We start from the raw sequence: 22169 nt of genomic DNA on the forward strand, positions 1-22169 counted from the left end.
TTATTACTGATTATAATGAATACTGTTAATATAAATATGTATTATTAAGTAGATGTGTTTGTTTTAAAGCAATAGGTACTCTTAAAACACTGATTACATTTTTAAATAATTGACTAATATTAATATTTAAAATTACTGTGTTATAAAATTTTAGCTTTCATATTAATGGCTAATTTTATCTGCCAATTGCACATATGCGTCACTATTTTCTTAACCTAAATAAATTTAAGCTATATTTAGGTCGTTTGTAACTTTGGCCCGTCCATTCTACTGTTTTAAGAAGTTAACCGTCACTAGCCGTTCACAAAGAAGCCATTACTTTTTTTATATTGATAAAATTTTTTAATAATTTGACCTTGAATTCGCATATTCACATGTTTTTTTAATCTGTAAGAACCATTTCGGCCATTGCTAATTTTAGGTGTAATTTTATTCTAGTGTAATTGAGAATCTAATTTGTTATTGTCTTTATTCATTTCGTTCTTAAGTATCTTGTGTTTGTAAACACAAGATACGGAGTATTGGATTATGTAATATATATTATTACTTATTAGGTATATAGGAGACAGGTTATTTGCAAAACCTAATGAAAGATTTTTATTTTATAAATAAAAAAGTCTGTTTTTTATTTTATTTTTTATTATTATATTTTAATCTGAATCTGAATCTGAGAACGTTCCTCGCCCACTAGATTGATCGCTCTGCATATCTTCATCTTGTTGTTTAGGAGTTATCACGCTGACCGCCTTGATACAACGTATCGTGTATTTGTTGAAGTCACATCTGGAAATAAAAAATAAATCAAATTATTATATATTTATTACAATTCAAAAGTACACTTAGCGTTACAGGGTATTGTAAGTTGATGTAGGTAGAGGTAGTCAATGAAACACTTTTAAAATAATAAAAATAGACAAGAGTTAAATTATATAATATTCAATATAATGGATCGATACTAGTGATCGCCCAGTGGTCGAATTTCAACCATAATTAATTTAAATTATAAGTTTAAACATTTAACAAAAGAGTATATGTATATATAATTATGCGTGTGTGTAAAATACATGGTAATGTCTGTGTGTAATGTTTTTTTATTGATTTAATGTATTTCATGCATAATTAAAAAAATTAGCATTCTGCACTCCTTCTCTATATAAACTATAAGTATGCGAAATTTCATACTCCTCCGTCAAGTCAGGGGTATAAAGTTTTTCCTTCGCGTACTAATATATAGATAACATAGTCTTGCGCCTTTTGTTGTATCATTTGTGATAGATGAAAAAATTAAGAATTACCAAAATTTAACGTTATCAATCAATGTCACGTGTAAGATCTTCTAATAAAAAAATCACAGATAAAACTATATTTATTATATTATGTAGTGTCCTATGTATGAAATTATGTATTATGTATAAGTATTATTGTGTAGATATTTGTATGCGTTTTTTTTATTATTAATCGTAACCAAGGTTGTCTGCAAATGGCTAGAAAAGCCCCTTGTAATACACGACTTGTAATTGTATTACCCCTCACTTATTTCTGTTTTGAATTTTTATGATTAACAACAATGTGTAAAAAAAATAACTTATACTACGTATAATATTAACGAAATTTTAGATATTTTTTTAGTAATTATTAGATATTTTTGTAGTTCTTGTTCAACAAATCATAAGTCAAAGTTATTTAACATTTCATTACAAGCAAACATTTGCATAAAATTGTATTTTATTTATATTGTATACTAGGGTGTGACAAAAAAATGACGATATTTTTTTTTCTTTTTCGTAAGTTCGTTAAAACAAAAGTTTGTTAAAATAAATATTCATGAGCCTGTAACTTTTTTGTTATTGATGATATGAAAACGTTGAAAGCAAATTCCTTATAGGATTTTAAGCGTACCTACCACATATTTGAAATTAAAATTTTTTCTCTAACTTACAATTTAGCTAAAAAAATTAAAAAAAAAACCGTAAATTTGAACTTCAAAGCTGTATAACAAATTAAATATTGAAGATAGAGAATTCGAGTCAGTGATTTTTTTTTGTGATAAATTTTATACAATAAAAAAGGTCCATTCATCCATTTTCTTGAAAAACATAAATTATGTGTCTTAGTTTGCAGGATAAAGAATTATTAAAAAACCAACATCGTTTTTATACGGAACCCATGTTATTATATCCATGTTATTTATACGGAAAAATATGAAATTTGATGGAAAACCTCTTAGAATTGGAATTTTGAGTTCTACTTTTAACAGGAGCTTTGTTGGGACATTTTCTGAGATATTTCGGTCTGAGAGCAAAGAAAAAAAATTACGTCGTTTTTTGGCATACCCTATTATATACAAACACTCCACTCGTCTACCCCACGTAGATTATTCGATTTCGGCTTTTCCGTTTACTCTCATTAAAATTCAGCCATTACATTATTCCTTCATGTCCCATATCCTTAGACTCGATGGAGGCTTTAAAAAACCAATAATTTTATCACGGAACAATTCATCTCGATTAAATCTTTATCATTCTTATCACATACTTGACCTTATCGCTACTGATAACACTATCTAACCAACATGTGATCTGCTTTATATAACTATAACCCACATGTATATGGATTAAACTATTTCGACATTATATCCTTTATTTAAATTATGGATATATTTATCATTGAGGTATGGTATGGTAAGAAATCTCTTGTTCAAAACTTAGGTCGCTTCAAATTTTGATTTCCGCTCGGAGCGGATATTTGTGTTTATACAAATATTAATTTCCGGTCTAGTTGTTAGTCCTTGTGGGTTTCCCCACCGTGCCTCGGAGAGCACGTTAAGCTTTCGGTCCCGGTTGTTATCACGTACATCTGATAGCAATCATTACGCATAGAAGGGAATATATCCGCACACCCGCAATGAGGAGCGTGGTGGATCAAGCTCTGATCCTTCTCCAACATAAGGAAAGAGGCCTATGTACAGCAGTGGGATATTACATGCTGAAACGTTACATTTTATTAAGCTAAGAATATTTGACCCTCAGATTTACTATTTTTTATTTTCACCAAAGCCAGTAAAATACTAGGCGGTACTCAAGATAATTATGCTTTACTCAGACAGGAAGATGTTCCAAGTCAATGCTATTAAATACATAAATAAAACAAACGCTTCACACTCAACGGCCCCAGTAGGATTTTTCCTGTGTCAGGTATCCACAAACACAATACACAGGCACGCCCAGACCACAACAAACATCTAAATGGCCAATAAAAATGTCTGTCGTGAGCAAGTCATCAAGTCTATTCTCTAACATGTGGCTACAAAGTATAGCTATACTTACATTTTACTAAGCTGAGAATATTTGACTGTTAGATTTTTCTCCAAGGCCAGTAACACACTGGGAGGTACGGTAGTCCTATCGCTCACTAGATGCTTTATCCAGATGAGGAGATGTTCTAAATGGATGCTGTCTTCTAGTAGACGGGCTATGGAGTTCATGAGACGATGCGCGTAATCGGCTTCGAGATTCGAGACGGTTAGTTGAACTGTGGCAGAAATATTGAAATGTATTACTATTATTATTTATTTTTTAGGATCACACTTCATTTTTTTTAGATAGGCAAAAATTTAAATTAATAATTATAGATATATCTTCTTCTTCTTCTTCTTCTTCTTAAAATGGCATTCAATAGTGCCAAATGAGCACAGATGATTTCGCCAATGTCACATAGAAAAAGATATATCTTGCGAATGCGAAATTAAAACAACGATGCAAGCGAAACTTTAGTGACTAAAAAACATTTACATTACATATACAGATTAAAACACACACGCGACATGGGATAAATGAACGAAAATTTTTTTTTGGGGCGATAGAATAAAAGTTTCACTTCGAGTTAAGTAACATACTGTCCCTCTCTTCCCGTGGGTGTCGTAAGAGGCGACTAAGGGATAACAAGGTTCCGCAACCATCTTGGAACTTAAGAAGCCGACCGATGGCGGGATAACCATCCAACTGCTGGCTTTGAAATACACAGGCCGAAGACGGGCAGCAGCGTCTTCGGTGCGACAAAGCCAGTACTGCGGTCACCAACCCGCCTGCCCAGCGTGGTGACTATGGGCAAAACACGTGAGTTCACGTTATTTTTGGCGTAAACTTGTGGAGGCCTATGTCCAGCAGTGGACTGTATAGGCTGTAATGATGATGATGATGATGAACATACTGTCGGATGGAGGCACGGCCTCCACACAGCGCTGGATCAGCTCGTGGGTGTTGAGCTGGAGAGCGGCGAGCAGCGCTTCGCCCCACGAGCGCGCCTGCAGCAGCTGCCGCACCGCCAGCGGGGTCGACTGGGTCTCCAGGCGGAAGGGCCTGCCAGCAAATATACAGGTTAAGGCATTATATGTTATAATAATAATATAATAATAATAATTTTATTTAATTAAGACTTACAGTCCACTTGTTAGTAACATTAGTAACTTACAACTACGTTAGTACACTTAAATTAAAATTAAAATTAACAATTTACCAATTCACTTGCTTAACCTTGTTATGTTAGTCAGGCATACTGTTACAACTTTGGTAATCCGTGGTAAACGGTGTTGGTATTACGATAAGTACTTTTTGTATATATACTGATGTTGTTGATACCCATTGTAATACTGTTTGTTTTCAAAAATTAAAAAAAAAAAAAAAAAAAAAAAAAAACATCTGAGGTAGGGCACAGCTGGAAATACCTGCTCAAAATCTAGAGCAGCCCGACTGGGGAAGTACTTCGACCTTACAGAAGATCATAGATAAATATTACTGCTTTCAGGCAGTGTTGTGTTCCTGTGGTGAGTAAGGCGACCAGCTCCTGGGGATTGGGTGCTAATCGCTTACCATCAGGTGAGCCATACACATGTTTGCCGAACTAGTTGCATAAAAAAATAACACTGTTTAACAGAATTGAAAATGATATATCAGGGAAATAATTTTAGAAGAAGTCATTTTCCTTCATCCACAACTCCACACACTTTACTACGTTTGAAAGAAAGACGAAAGATAATTTATTGGTATAAGGTATTTATTATAAATACGGCCTAACTTTATATAATACTAGCTGTGCCCGCGGCTTCGCCCGCGTAGAAATCAGTGCGTCACAAAGTTTTCCCGGCAAACTTCCAGTGAAACTATTATCGAAATCGGCTTAGCCATTCCGTAAACCTTTCTCTCCAAGCCCTCTCTCCATTGGTGAAATCGCATGAAAATCCGTTCAGTAGATTTTGAAGGAATCCATCACATATACTTTTGGGGACTTTGTTTTATAATACACTAACTGTCGCCTGCGACTACGTCCGCGTGGTTATGAAGATATGCATTACTATTAAGATGTTTAACGCAAATATTTTTTTTATTTCAGTCACTTGAAATGCTTATCAAACTGAGTAACTTTTTAAAAGGCACAATTTAGTATAATTTAATAGTTATTTTTATAAAACCTCTCTATACACCACATTTTTAGTTTTATTTTCAGGCTGTATATGTTTCATACAAACTATCAACCCTAATTAAACCCTCTTAGCGGTGGAATATCGCAAAATCCGTTCTTAGCGGACGTCAACTAACTATAATCTACCTCCCTGCCTCATCTTTGTCCATCCTGGATGGATGGACCATCCAGCGGTTATTAAGTTCTCGTGATGAGTGAGTCAGTGTCACCTTTCTCTTTTATATATATAGATTACGGTGCATTATTTGGACACCTTCTCGCTATCTATAGAGCATACATTTTAAATTTCAAGTCTTTTACTTCTAAAACATAGGACTTTCATACAAACTTCCAACCCCCCGTTTTACCCCCTTAGGGGTCGAGTTTCGCAAAATCCGTTCTTAGCGAATCTCTAGGCCCTATAAGGAGCCTTCCTGCCAAATTTCAAGTTTGTAGGTGTTATAGTTTCGGATATTTCGTGATCAGTGAGTTAACCTACCTACCCCCGTTTTAACCCCAAAAAGGGGTTGATTTCTAAACATACATTATTTGGACGCCTTTTCATCATCTATAGAGCATGCATTTTAAATTTCAGGTCTCTTACTTCAAAAACATAGGACTTTCATACAAACTTCCAACCCCCGTTTTACCCCCTTAGGGGTCGAGTTTCGTAAAATCTGTTCTTAGCAGATGTTTACGCCCTATAAGAAGCTTTCCTGCCAAATTTCAAGTTTGTAGGTGTTATAGTTTCGGAGATTTCGTGATCAGTGAGTCAACCTAACTACCACCGTTTTAACCCCAAAAAGGGGTTGATTTCTAAACATACATTATTTGGACGCCTTCTCATCATCTATAGAGCATACATTTTAAATTTCAAGTCTTTTACTTCTAAAATATAGGACATTCATACAAACTTCCAACCCCCCGTTTTACCCCCTTAGGGGTCGAGTTTCGCAAAATCCGTTCTTAGCGGATCTCTACGCCCTATAAGGAGCCTTCTTGCCAAATTTCAAGTTTGTAGGTGTTATAGTTTCGGAGATTTCGTGATCAGTGAGTCAACCTACCTACCCCCGTTTTAACCCCAAAAAGGGGTTGATTTCTAAACATACATTATTTGGACGCCTTTTCATCATCTATAGAGCATACATTTTAAATTTCAGGTCTCTTACTTCAAAAACATAGGACTTTCATACAAACTTCCAACCCCCGTTTTACCCCCTTAGGGGTCGAGTGTCGTAAAATCCGTTCTTAACGGATGTTTACGCCCTATAAGGAGCTTTTCTGCCAAATGTCAAGTTTGTAGGTGTTATAGTTTCGGAGATTTCGTGATCAGTGAGTCAACCTACCATCCCCCGTTTTAACCCCAAAAAGGGGTTGATTTCTAAAGATACATTATTTGGACGTCTTCTCATCATCTATAGAGCATACATTTAAAATTTCAGGTCTCTTACTTCAAAAACATAGGACTTTCATACAAACTTGCAACCCCCGTTTTACCCCCTTAGGGGTCGAGTTTCATAAAATCCGTTCTTAGCGGATGTCTACGCTCTATAAGGAGCCTACCTGCCAAATTTCAAGTTTGTAGGTGTTATAGTTTCGGAGATTTCGTGATGAGTGAGTGACCTTTCGCTTTTATATATATTATAGATTTAAGGAATTTATACTTTATTAGACTTTATTTTGAAAATAATTGGTCCAAACCCTCAGTAGAAGAGTCTTAAAACATAGAACAAAACATTCAGGAGTATAAAAAAATGAATGTGCCTTAGACTACACGATTTGAAATAAACTTACGAAACGTAACTCTCTCTCTCTCTCTTTCTATCTTCAGTTACGCATATCTCCCTCTAAACTTCCGTTTCCCTCACACGATCACACTTTTCGTAACGCTCTCGTCACGCATTCACTAACTTACTAGCCAAGTCAAGTGTGCGTAGAATAGTTTTACTTAAATAATTTTTAAAAAATAAACTTGATATTGATCAAGTTAAAGCACAATCCGTAACTCTTTCATTACAGATTGACAGAGACAATCAGTTTAAATTAAATTAAGTGTTTTTTTTTTTAAATATAATATAAGTAGATCCAATAAATAATATTTTATTATGAAATAAAAGTTCAAAATATACCTGAAAGAGCCATCGAGTCCAGCGTTTTGACTGTAAATTAATAGTCCCTCGGTAGCCGCTACAGCGAAGTTTTCACCAGTCGGTGAGAATCTCACGCAATGTACACGAACCTGTAAAAAAAGATACAAAATTAATTTAAAACTAACGTAATAACAGTTTTGACAAATGTTCTCACTCATTATAAAGACTAGGTCGGCAAACAAGCGTACAGCTCACCTAATGGTAAGCGATTACCGTAGCTTATAGACGCTTGAAACACCAGAACTATCGCAAACACGTTGCCGACCCTACCCAAATCTGTCCCAGGAGCTCTGGTCACTTTACTCACCACAGGAACACAACACTTCTTGAAAGCAGTATTATTTAGCTGTGATCTTCTGTAAGGTCGAGGTACTACCCCAGTCGGGCTGCTCCAAATTTTGAGCAGGAAATTCCTGCTGCCCTACCTCAGTTAGTATATAGTTATACATACCTCAGGCTTAACATTCCTATCGGCCATATCGCCGGCCTTAACTCCCGGTAGGCGAATATTAACGTCTCCTCCTTCGAAGTCTGTTCTCTCTTCCACAAGTGCCATGTTGCCGAACTCGGTGAGAAAACGACGATTTATAACGTCCTGAAATGATAAAGACGTGTTAATCAATTTATTTGATACTAGCTGATCCGGCGAACTTCGTATCGCCTAACAGTCGATTCTTTAATTTTATTATTTTTTTTTTAGAATTTTTCTCTCCGTAAGAACCATCCTCGTACTTCAAGGAATATTTTAAAAAAAGAATTAGCGAAATCGGTCCAACCGTTCTCGAGTTTTGCGCTTAGCAACACATTCAGCGACTCATTTTTATATTATAGAGAATAACTGGTTCATTTTCCTACGTGAGGCCAAAGAGTATGCCTAGCAGGTACATGTTATGCACGCATGTACATGTACATGTAGATGTTACAGGGTGAATAGTGATCGATCGTTCTACAGCCGTAACGCCGGACCAGCGAGCGATAGATTGGGGGATCTATCTTCGGCATTGCAGGGTCCCAAGGATGGAGGTGACCTTGGTGTTCGAGGAAGCCTCTCGGAGGTCACTTATGCGACGGGCCCTGGTATGGGCAAACGCCGGCGGGATCATGGAAGTGCTCAGCGTTTCCGTGGTCCCATCCCAGGGGAGAGGAGGAACACTCCAGGGGTTTTTTAGTGATCGATCGTGAATAGGTCGAAATTATAATGAAGTACAAAAATATGTCAAAATTGTCAAAACAAATCTAAAGTAAAATTTAAAAAAAAATTATATGTCTATGTATTAAAACCATACCAATTTTTTTTCCGTTTGAACAAAATGACCTACATGTTTTGACATTATTTTCCAGTATAGGGATATTTTTCTTAACTATACAATTTATTAATTTTTTATTTTAAAATACATTTATATATTTTTTTTATTTATATTTTTTTTGTCTTTTACTGTTGTGTTTTTTTATCATTTAAAATTATTATTTCAAAAATTAGCGATGTTAAATGTGTTTTTCCTACATTTTATGATAAGGAATTTAAAGTAAAGTTTAAGAAATTTTAAAAGTATTTGGTCCAAAATAGAATTTAATTATATAAAAAAAATTAAAGAATGAAGAATTTAATTATAGAAAAATTAAGAATTTAATTATATAATAAAAAAAGGAAAAACAAAAGAAATTTTAAGTTGCTGATTCTCCGAAAGAATATTTATACTCACATTAACAGCATCGAGCGATCTATTCTGTGTTATGACGAACTTTTTGATCAGAACTGACTCCTTGATGCTGTATAAGCAAACATTTTTCGAATTTCCTCCCGCGAGAATGCACGAGCCGTCCGCTGAGTAGCAAATAGTCGTAAACGCTCTGAAATACATACATATGTTATAAATAACAAAAGACTGAGGTAGGGCACAGCAGGAATTTCCTGCTCAAAATATGGAGCAGCCTGACTGGGGTAGTACCTCGACCTTACAGAAGATCACAGCTAAATAATACTGTTTTCAAGCAGTATTGTGTTCCTGTTGGTGAGTAAGGTGACCAGAGCTCCTGGGGGGATTGGGTCGGCAACGCGCTTGCGATGCTTCTGGTGTTGCAGGCGTCTATAAGCTACGGTAATCGCTTACCATCAGGTGAGCCGAACGCTTGTTTGCCGATCTATAAATATTATATATTTATTAATTTTTGGTCTTTATTCATTTAGAAATTATAAAACGCCCATGATGTCAGGAAAAAAACGAGTGTGCTTTAGACCACACGACTGAAGTAAAACTTCTGTCTTGTTGTCTTACAAATACGAAACGTAAGTGGCTATGAGAGTAAGAGAGAAAGAAAATGTTTTCTCACACCTCTCTCTTACTCCTTTCGCCTTGCCCGATCACACTTTCTCGTCACGCATTCACCAGCTTACTTCTCAAGTTTAGCGTGCTTGAAGAAGTTTTACTTCAAAAATTAAAATAAAATACAAAAACATGTAGAAAAGGCGGCCTTATCGCTTAAAGCAATAAAATCCAGGCAACCTTTGGATGAAAATTGTGAAATAAGAATTCCTTAATATAGTATGTGATGTTAATTTATTGCCTCACGTATAATACATACATAATAACAAACTCACTTTGTTTTCAACATTTTCTCGGGAGTGATGAGATCAGTATCAGCTCTGCCGGAGCCTAGGTCGTTCCTGCCCTCAACACTACCGGTCTGGTCGCAAGTGGTGACGTTGAAGAAAGTGATGTTACCGTCTAGAGTTGATACTGCTATCTGTAATATTTGTTATATAGTTAGTATATCTATGTAAATAAAAAATAATTTGACTACTTGAACAACACATGATATATGTAATTATACAAATGATACAAATTATATAATACTATGTACTTATTTTAGAATATATAATTTTTCGTTACCTCTTCTCCATCAGGTCTGAAAGCTACTTGTAAAGCATCCGCCAATAACTGTATTGTCTCACATTCTGAACTAGTTTCTATACAGTTCCATAGTTTAACTGTTTTGTCCCAAGAGGCAGAGGCGAGGCGGGAACTAGATAATATCGGACTGAAGGATAGACAAGCTACTGGCGCTTCATGGCCCCCTAGTACCTGGAAACAATTAATTATATATCATTAATTGGCTTAGTTCCTGTTGTTTCTGACACAACTTAAAGTTTTTTATAGCCTACACCTTCCCGGATAAGCAAGGGTATCTTGAACACGAAAACAGATTATAAGTAATTCCATAAAATTTAAGACAGGCGCGTACAAATACGAAAAATATTTTGATTGATAAAAAAAGCTACTGGCGCTTCATGACCCCTTAGTACCTTAAAACAGTTTATGATAATTATATCATTGTTTGGCTTAGTTCCTGTTTTTTCTGTCACAGCTTGATGAAGTGTTATGTTTAACTTTACTAGCTGTGCCCTACGGATTCGCCCGCGTTAATAAGAAAAAACATACAAAAATAAAAATACACCTACCCTTACACTTAAACCAGTAGTTCCTGAGATTAGCGCGTTCAAACAAACTCTCAAACTTTATTATATTAATATAGACAGATAAATGTAGATAACACATTCTACTATATCTATGGCAATTAAAATTTCTAGGATTGCTAACGTAATCTACTAAGATAAGGACATTTATAGAACTCCTGTTTGTTATATTAATACTACTATGCTAGTGGTAATTTATGGTTACCTGATACCTATAACTAAGTCGTAAGCAGTAATCACAATAAAATACGAGACCACTATAATATAATTTAATTATAAACTATAAATATTATCATTGCGTTTTTTTATCTGTCTTACATTATACAAACCAAGGCGGTAAGTGTTATTATTAATCAGTATCATAATATATTTAAATTAAATATATTTTAAATTGAGACGACATAATGTAGTTAATTAAATCTTACCTCTAAAAGCTTTCCAAACTTAATAGACCAGATGAAAATCTCGAAGACATCGTGACCCCCGGCCGCACATAGCTCGCTACTAGAGTCCAAGGCCACACAACCGAACTGGACTAAGCTCGGTGACGTTAGTGTACGGAAATTACGGTATCTAGAAATAAAATAAAGTATATTAATTTATATCATTTTTTATTTTCATACGGTATTTGTTATAGCTAGATAAGCTACTGGGGATTTATGGACTCCTGGTACCTACAATTTTTTACTATAATTAATATATTTTTTTATTAAATTAAATTATATTCACGTATTTTATTTTAAGATAGGTTCCAGGTGTTTCATGGACTCCTGGTACTTAGATATGATTATTTAAAAATAATTAATAGGTCCAGATTAAATTTCCTTAATAAAAAAAATTAAATGCTAAATTTGTCATATATTGGTTGGTAACTAAAAAATGATTTCATATAAGTTAAATAAACTACTAGTACCTACTTCATGATCTCCTGGTAATGGTCCTAGATATGATTATTGAACACCACATAATTATTATTTTACCTTATTACCTAATTATTATTTACTACATACTTTAGCTTCTAGGTTAATTTAAAAATGTACTTATTAAACTAATGCCTATATAAATAAACTTACCTGGTAAGATCATAACACCTAACTGTTCCATCCAATGATGAGGAAACAAAGAATTTTTTATTTGCACTAAACTCGATACTTGTCACAGTTGATTTATGTTCATTAAAGGTCACGAAACAAAAGCCAGAGGTCGTATTCCACACTTTGACCTTTCCATCATAGCCTCCCGTTACTATATAGAGGCCATCGGGTGAATACGCAAGGCAGGTCATGTCGAGAGAATGTCCTTGTTGTTTCATTACATATTGTTCACCTATAAATAAAAAAATTATGAAGTTGAAAAATCGAATGCAGGATTTCAATTTTTACGCATGTATGTCTGTATATCTATGTATTTGGTTTACTTGTTATTTTCTGTAATTTTAAGTCCACACACTTTCCGCTTATTTCTGATTTTGGTGAGATTGCTGTTTAGCGATAAGACCACACGTTGTACATTTCTTTTTGTGTATTGTGTTATTAATTCTAATATTATTATAATTATGATAGAAGCATCTTTTAAGTTTTGTACAAACAGTTTAAAAATTAGAAATGGCTTCTTATGAAAACTCGAGAGCGGTTGGTCCGGTTCGGCTTTTTTGTTAATAATTCGTAACACTTGTAGGCGTTTTCTATGAAACGAATTATTAATTTAATTAGCGCAGAAAGTTGTAATATTTCAAAAAATGGAACGATTAATTTGAATTTTTCGCGTTTAACAATTTGCAAGACCGGACAATGCCTATACATCGATGTCTATATATATAAAAATCTGGTGTCGCGATGTTTATCCGGGATAATCCTCGAAACCACTGGACAGATTTTAATGAAATTTTGCACAGATATGTAACTTTTTCCAACATAAAATACAGTTTTAAAATAATATGGCTGTACGAAGTTCGCCACATCATAATAATAAAAAACCACTTACTCTGCCATTCCCAAACAAGCAATTGTCCAATATTTGGACAACCAAATGCTATCCAGTCTCCTTGAGGCGACATAGATATACTACTGATTCTGTGCTCAGATATACTCAGAGTGTGTATTAAATTTACATCTGGCATTTCGTGTAGGAAGAATATTCCAGATGTAAAGCCTGAAATTTAAAAAAAAAATGTATTATTAAACAAGTTATACAAACAACATGAATGACAAGTTGATCGGGTGAAGCGAACGGAACAAGAGAGGTGCGAGCACACATTTTCTTTCTCTCTTTCTCCCATAGCCAGTTACGTTCCGTATACATATATAAGACACAGTGCAGGCTAATTTTCACAAGTTTTACAAAAAAACATGATATAATTTTATGTTTTCGATAAATTTTTTCTGTAACAAAATTATTATTTTTTTTTTATATAGATATATCTCCCCAATTCTTATCTATAATCATTTTAAATGAAAAATATAAATTATATGTCACGAATTGTATGTTCCAAATAAATATATTTGGGCATTTATATACTTTAAAAGATTTACTACAAAATAAAAAGGTTCATATATATGAGTTCATATTTCTCTTACAGGCACCAGTAACATATCTATCCAATTTAAAACAAAATGTGGGTAGAGATATTTTTTATCTATCTTTTATATTAACATATAAAAAACAGTTGACAATAATTATATTTATTTATTTATTTATTTATATATACATACATATTTTTATTTTTACAGTAACAATGCCATTAAACCCTTATTGGGTTTGTCTTGGCATATTTACATTCGAAGTTCTATATTTTAACACAATAAGAAAAGAAATATATTAAAAAATATTTTTGTGTGCTACAATCTATAAGTCAAAGTTGCTCTCAGTATTAAGTACAGGAATACAAATCAAAATATAAATAAACAACAATTATGCAGTATATAGGGTAGTTTAACAAAACATTTGAGAGATGCAAGCATAATGTTTGTGCGCAAAATGCGGGTACATGTTCAATACCGTGCGGACAACACGCTCACTGACAGGTTTATACATATACAGTCTGTTTACTGATTCGATATAATTTAAAATAAAAATAAAATAGCTGTGTAACAAGTTTTTTTTTTTTTTAATATGTTATTTTTTTTTTTGTTTATCGTATATATTTATATATAAAGAGATACATTAAATATTACAATTTTACAATAAGGCAAACTAGAAGTAATAATTATCATAATGATTCAAATTCATCCCTAATATTTTGTGCATAGTATTGTTTTAATTTATATTTTACGTTTGTTACGCTTAGCTTGTTTCTAAAATTCACTGGCAATTTATTATAAATTCTAGGTATTAGATAGCTACACGTTCGCCTACCGTAACAATTCGAAGTTTTAGTGTTCGTGATCATATCTTTCTGATGGGTCCTCCTTGTGACAATTTTAGCATCTAAAGGCATAAGAAACCGCTGAGAGTTAAGGAATTGATAGATCAATAGCGCACACTCAACCTTCTCAAATATCGGCATTACATCACAGTAGCCAAATAAGGCGCGATAGTTTTCCTTGAACTTAATTTTAACCTTATTAGGTACTATTTGTTTAAGCAGTCTAATTTGTAGGTCGTAAATTTTGCTAAGGTATGTTGTATAGGTTCGCCCATAACTTGTAATACCATATGATATAATGGAATCTCCCAGTGAAATATAGAGATTTCGTAAGGTTTTTAGCGACACTTTATTTTTAAGTACACGTATTTTGGATAATAAGGCTCGTAACCTATCACATATCATCTCTATATGAGGAGCCCAATTGAGTCTATCATCCACAACCACCCCCAAATACATAGCGTTTCCGACTTGCTCAATTCTCTCACATCTGCCAGCACATTGTTTACCCTGGCTTCTATGAAGACAAGAGTGATTGTGCGCTATTAATTCAATATTTTTAAGGCCTCGAGTGTTGTAGGCTGACCTTACGTGTATGAGCTTAGTTTTATTAGCATTTAAAACTAACCCAGCATCATGAGACCACATGCTCAGTGCTGTGAAATCTGTTTGTAAGTTTTGCAAAGCTATTTCTATATTTCTGTCCCCACTAATTAAACACGTGTCATCGGCGTATTGGTATATTTGGCAATATTTTAAAACATTTTTTGCGTCGTTTACGTATGTCAAATAATGAAGAGGGCCAATTACCGATCCTTGAGCAGTGCCAATATTAACATTAACAGCGTCACTTATGGTATCGCCAACTTTAACGCTATAACTTCTGTTGGAAAGGTAGTCTTTACACCATTCCAACAAAGGTCCACGTATACCAGTGGCGTCTAATCTCTCCGCTAACTGATCATGTTTTAAGGTATCAAAAGCTTTACTATAGTCTATGAATAAAAGCAACACGTGTTTTTTACTATCCAGGTGAGAGTTTATTGCGTCAGTAAATTCTGTGAGAAGAATCGAAGTACTTTTTTTAGGCCGAAATCCAAATTGTGTATTAGTTAATATGTTATTACTTTCATAAAAATTATAAATTTGTCCAGCAATATATTTCTCAACTATTTTATTTATTATAGGTAATAAGGTTATAGGGCGATAATTAGAGTATTGATCTGCACTACCTTTTTTGAAAATTGGTCTAATCAGTCCACTTTTAAGTTCTGAAGGATATATACCTTGCATTACGCTAACGTTAATTAGTTTTTTTATTGAATTTACAATCTTGTCCCCTATTGCTATGAGGTCGAGGGCGCGTATTTTATCTATACCGGGAGCTTTTCTTGGATTTAGTGATTTAATAATTTTATATATATCTCTGCTCTTTGCTTTCTTAAATAGCATTGTTTTGTCTTCATTAATTAGATAGTGCTTTTTGTCCAGTAGTGGAGTATTGCATTGTGGTACAATGTCATTTACTGATTTTTTAAATTCGTTTGCAAAATTTTTAGCTATTACATTTTCATCAATTGTGTACTTTTTAAATGCTTTTAATATTATGTCGTCTATTGATTTAGTTATTTTACCCATTAAACTATTTAGTACTTTCCATGTTTTTCTCGGATCATTTTTGTTTAACAATATTAAATCAGATATGTACTTATTTCGAGATTTATTAATTAATTTATGTGTTTTATTTCTAAGATTATTGTACTCTAGGCGTAATAGTCTATTGGTGGGATCTTTTAGGCATCTAATAAAAAGTTTATCAGTTTCATTACATTTATCTTTAATTTTATCATTAATCCATTTGTGTTGATTACGTTTTGAATTTATGGATATTTTTTTTGTTAAGGTCGAACGTGTATATGCGTCATTAAACGTACTAGAAATATAATTGTATATTTGGTTTGGACAATTCATTGACTCAGTTATTTTCCAGTCTATTTTATTTAATTCATTATTTAATTTTTTTTTATCGATATAAGAAATTATTTTTTCAGCACGCTGTATAGTGCGTACTCCGGTAAACGTAGCAATAATCATACGATGGTCAGCCATTACTGTACCCAGCACTGCCGAACAGAGTTCTTCAGCGCAATTTCGGACAAAAATATGATCGATACACGTTTTACTTATTCGACCTTTGGTCGTCTCAATTCTTGTATAATCCGAAATAATGCGCTGAAGACCCTCCTCGGATAGAAGATTCATATAACGTTCCGTAGTGACATCTTTGTTTTTTAGGTCTATGTTTACATCACCAATCAAAATAAAATTTTGGTCGTAATAGTGTTTGCCTAGTATTTGCGGGAGTTCCGATTTTAGGAAATGATACTTACTGTTATTAGGGGGTCTATACAGTGCACAAATAGTCACGGAAAGATTATGTGAAGTTGTAATTTTGCCTATTAAGCATTCGGTATGAAAAGTGTGGTGTGTACATACAGAAAAGCAGTGATTTTCGCGAACATATATAATAATACCTCCACCTTTACGTTTTTCTCGTAACTTTGTGTACATTGCATAGCCTTTTATATTAAACATACTACTTAGATGTTCTGAGATATTGACTTCAGTAAGAACAATAACGTCTATTTGATTTTGATTCTTACTGACATGACAAAGTAGCTGAGGGTAATTCTTAATTAGCGATCTTATATTAATATGTATTACAGAGAAATTATTTTTGGGAGGTATTATTGACAAATAGTATCCTAAGTTAGGACAATCAAATATTTCTGAATTAACATTATTATTAGCCATTGGTTACAGAACTTAGTACATGCGGGGGTCAATTAAAATCTAAAGTACCTTAAGATAAAAGTTGAACTATATCTTCTTCGAATCTAACTACCTTTATTTTGCTGTTGTGTTCTTTGCGTACTAATATATTTCCCTCTGCGCTGGCCCATATGAACTTATACGTTTCGGATAATCGCTGCTTTGTTTTATATAACAGCGTCTTATTGTAGGTAGTAAGAGCATGACGAACTAGGACGTTTTTTTGTGCATTATTAGTGTTAGCTTTAGGCATCAATTCACACAGTTTCAACTTAGCAGCTTTGGATGACTTAACCCAAGAGGCGGGTTCGCTGTTGTTGTGTAACTCCAATGTAATAATTCCGTCCGTTTTACCTTTAATGCGTTCAATACTCTTAACGTCCCCTATGTTTTTATCGAGTTTATTTGCTATTATTTTAGTTATTTGGTTCAGGTCTTCGTTCTCCTCGTAGGGTACTCCAGCTATTTCGAGGTAGTTAACGAGGGTTTTTTGTCTATCTTCATTAATTCTTTGTTCCATAGCCATCATTTTCAAATTGAGGCATTTATTGCTGTTTTCTAGACTTTCATTCCTCTTCTCGAGCACTTTTATCTTAGTTCTAAATGCTGCCATTTCTTCTGCGTATTCATCTACTTTGTTACTGCAATATTCCATAGCTTTTTCTAGTTCCACTAGTTGTTTTTTTACTGCTTTTTCGATGTTCTTTGAAATGTTTTCTATCATTCTGCGGATGTCAATGTTTACTTCCTTAGTTTTAGGAATTTGCTCAATTTCTTCTTCTTGCTCATCATCTTCAGGAACGATAAGTGATGACCTTTGGGGCGATCTGCTCACACAGTCGTCACACGTCCACTCGAGATTTTTAGCTTTGATGACACTTAGCTGTTTGTTGGTGAGACTGGCACATTCGGCATTGGCATGAACCACTATACCACACTTGCTGCAGTGTACTCCAGGATTCTTCTTGGTGATAGATTTATCGCATTGATCACATTTAGTTGGAGCCATTATTGAAGGTAGTTTTAAATTTTTATTAACGAAGCACACACACGTTACTCGTACGAGCGGCGAACGACGAATAAACTACGACTAACGACGAATATGCTAATAGCAAGCAATGGAAATCATAAATATTACAGTGTTAATAGATAGAGTGAGTAGAAAATATGAGTGCAATTTTTAAAACATAAATAAACAATTACAGGGGCATCCAATAATTACGTGAGCTATTTTACGATCAGTTTAGACCCCTCTCCCCTTAGGTGAGGTTTAGTAAGACTTGCCTGGACCAAAATCAAAATCAAAAACAGCTTCATTCAAATAGGCCCCAAGAGCACTGTCGAATCGTCATTTTACAAATTAAAACTTTAAAAATAAATTATTATATTTGTAGAAGTAAAGCTACCACCGATTCCGAGAATCGGCAAGAAACTCCACAGTTACTCTTTTGAAAAATAATATATAAACTGTGTTTTAGTACAAAACTAGTAACATGCTGTATTTTACAGCGCCACCTTGCCCCTCCCCATACGTGAGATTGGCGCCAAAAATATTTTAAACTAAATTTATTTGTATTAGTCTCCCCATTCTAAGCTAACGTAATTAATGGATGTCCCCACAGGATAAAAAGGTAAATATAAAAACTCACCAGTAACTAATATCTTCGTACCCTTATGATAAGCGGCAGCAGATATTCGTACTTTGTGATGTGCATTTCTGATCGCATCTCCTATATAATGACGTCCTAATTTATTATATTGCAATCTCTTATCATCTTCAACTTTTTCTGATTTAATATCCATTTCCTCGTCTTTATCGCTTTCCTGTAAATAAAAACGAGAGTGCTTTAGACGACACGACTGAAGTAAAGCTGGACAATAGGCATACACTGGCTGTCTTATACATACGAAACGTAACTGGCTATGAAATGCGTTCAAAATATTAAAACGTACATTAAAAATATAAAAACTTGACACATATTTAAAACGAATGTAGCATTTGATAAGAACAATCTAGAACTATACTCACATATTCTTTATCCTTTTCCACAACATTCTTTTCATCGACTTCATCCTCTTGCAAATCATTTTCCTTTTGCAATTTCCGCCTTTTTTTATGAGATATTTGCACAGCTGACGTCACTAAATCATCTGCATCAATACTAGCCTCCCACAAGCAAATCTGACCATTACGACTAACAGTTATAAGATCCAAACTCCCTTTCTCAAAGAACACTCCAACTATTTTATCCGTATGCCCGCTTAGGGAATACATATTTATATTATCTAAGTAATCCGCTGTATATATTTTTGTTGTGGTATCTTTGGAGCCAACTGCTAATAATTTGCCGCAAGATGACCAGTCCAGACAAGTTACTTCGTCGTGGGCTTTTTTAAATACACGTTTCATTACAAACGAACGAAACTCGCCGGTAAAGCTGCTTGGTGCTGTCATTATGAACACTGAAATTTTTGTTAAATTATTTCATTACAATATTGGCAATTATTTATTTTTTAGGCAGAACAGTTAGTAATAATTTTATTATTATTTTATACATCAATTAAACGATTACGAATACTGATTTTTTCCTTAAAATATATTACAAAATTTTGCAATTATAATTTTTTTATGATATAAATACTTTATTAAAACAATTAATTTAATCTATTTATGTTTAACCAAAAAATAAATTGGATCACTGAAACTAAAAGTATACGTACTTGATTAGCATATAGGTAATATACACATTTTTCAACATTTAATTTCCTAAACATGGACATAAAAATATACATGAAACTACATACCTGTTTGCTCACAGCAGGCTGCAAACAATTTTCCATCGGGGCTGAACTTAACTGCATTTACCTGTTGCTTGAACTTGTACCTATGTATCACTGTGCAAGTCAACAGACTGATCATTTGAGCTTCACCCTCTGAAATTACATAAGAATTATTAGTACATTTTAAACAAAGTATAAATATTATTAAACAAGAAAAAAATTACTGAGTGAGATGATTCCAGTACTGACATATATTATCGTTATAAATATGTATAGTTATTTAGCAAACAAATTTTTTAAATGAATAATAATAATTACTATTAGGCCTTTCAATTTAGGTTAATTTTAACTATTTAAACTTAATTTTAAAGGCCTCATAAATCTAGTCAAAGCAGCTACTACTCAGTAAAAAGTAACAGTTAAGTTAGTTTAACCCAGGGGTGGATCCACAGTTGTTGCCACGGGTGGGCATGCCCACAATATTTTCCCTTGACTATTATTTTATGTAAATATGGAATTACAGGACTTAAAAAACCCTCGATTACTTTGATTACTTTATGAAATTATGAAAGAGCTGGCCTAAAAAAAAGGTCAGCCGATTAGTTTCACTCCTTAATCAAAATGACATGGGTCTGCACACAACCCTAAATCAGGTCTGACTTCCTCCAACGACTTTTTCCATACCTATGATGTGCAGTAAAAATAAAGTAATAATTTCAAGTCATTTATGAGTCATGATCGTTTATAAATGAGTTTGCACTTCGACTAGCATTTTGCAGATTTTCAGGTGGCTGTGACCACAATCTTTTATGAGAACTGGATCTGCTCTTGATTTAAACTAAGTTAATAAATAGTACACGATTAAGTCCCCAAAACATGTTTTTAAAATGTACATTGTAGTGGTATCTAAAAAAATTATAATTTTAATTTTTAAAATGACTGAATGAATGAAAAATAGGAAGTGATTGAGTACGTCTAATCTATATGCATATCATATTAATTGTTTTCAATTATCACTAACTAAATGTTATAAGACAAAATTGTAGTATAAAAGTATTAAATGAGAACTATAGAAAAAGAATGAAGAAATATTTAGGAGGCAGAACTATTAACAAACTTGTATTAATATCCCATTTAAGCTATATAAGAAAAATTAATTACAGAAATGTATATTCTTGACAGGACAAAATTAAAAATAATAAAATGCTAATGTTGGCAAGATCAGCCTGTACCTTAAAAATGGTTAGGGATTATAATAGATAAAAAATACCTACTTTCATTTATAGCAAGAAGAATTGAGCCATTTGGAGACACATCTATAGCTGTATAGTTGAAATGGCTCTCCACCGGCAGGGTGTTGCTTTTGTTACTGAAAAACGAACATTTTTAATTAAAAAAACTGCTTAACAATTACAATAACTACTAATTGTTGTGTGCCAGTTGTTCAAAATTTAAATCAAAACAAATGGAAAATAATTTACAGATGTTAGGGTCGATCTACTAAAACGGACACTAACATTTATAGCACATCACAACTAATTACTATAATAAAATCATTGAATCTTTGATTAGAAAGTTAAAGCTTAGTTAGATTATGTAAATAATACAAAAATTACATTTTTGGTATATATGTGATAATAGTAAAAAGTTGTTATGTCTTTGAAAATAACGTTTAATTTTGAAAGATAAATAAAATAAACACGTGAAAAATACTTACTGTTTAAGATTATAAATAGTAATTTTATTACCGACGGGACTGATAACACAATTTCCATCATTTGTAAATATTATATCACCGCGTCGATACACTGTACCGAGGAGATTTTGAAACTGAAATAATATTAAAACAAAAACGTAAACACACAATTTATACTGTTCATTATTTGAATTTGAAACAATAGTAATTGAAGAGTAAGTAAGAACTGTGAATACGAACCTTGTAATTAAACTTCATTTTGTCACTCTTTTAATTCTTAATAGTATTTATTATTGCTATATACGGTTATATAGTAACTGTAACATAAGCAACAACATAACCAACAAAACACGGCGACATGGCTTTGGCCTTTGACAATTACAGTCGATATGCCATGTGTTGGTTGACACTGAC

At 33.2% G+C, this 22169-nt stretch overlaps 1 protein-coding gene across 1 annotated transcript; it reads right to left on the minus strand.

Moving 5' to 3' along the window:
• Window positions 1-600: 600 nt before the first annotated feature.
• Window positions 601-22013, minus strand: LOC123670338 (periodic tryptophan protein 2 homolog). Its single transcript, XM_045603836.1, has 17 exons — window positions 21996-22013; window positions 21777-21889; window positions 21334-21428; window positions 20084-20212; window positions 19308-19741; window positions 18928-19102; window positions 13066-13233; window positions 12156-12408; window positions 11508-11655; window positions 10499-10690; window positions 10207-10352; window positions 9311-9458; window positions 8059-8202; window positions 7587-7696; window positions 4210-4358; window positions 3327-3531; window positions 601-783 (listed from the first exon to the last, which is right to left on the minus strand). Exons 1-17 carry the CDS (start codon window positions 22011-22013, stop codon window positions 651-653), a joined length of 2760 nt encoding a protein of 919 aa, XP_045459792.1. The 3' UTR covers window positions 601-650.
• Between the last annotated feature and the right edge of the window lie 156 nt (window positions 22014-22169).

The sequence above is a fragment of the Melitaea cinxia genome, chromosome 4 (genome assembly GCF_905220565.1).
Source record: "Melitaea cinxia chromosome 4, ilMelCinx1.1, whole genome shotgun sequence".
Classification (NCBI taxonomy): domain Eukaryota; kingdom Metazoa; phylum Arthropoda; class Insecta; order Lepidoptera; family Nymphalidae; genus Melitaea; species Melitaea cinxia.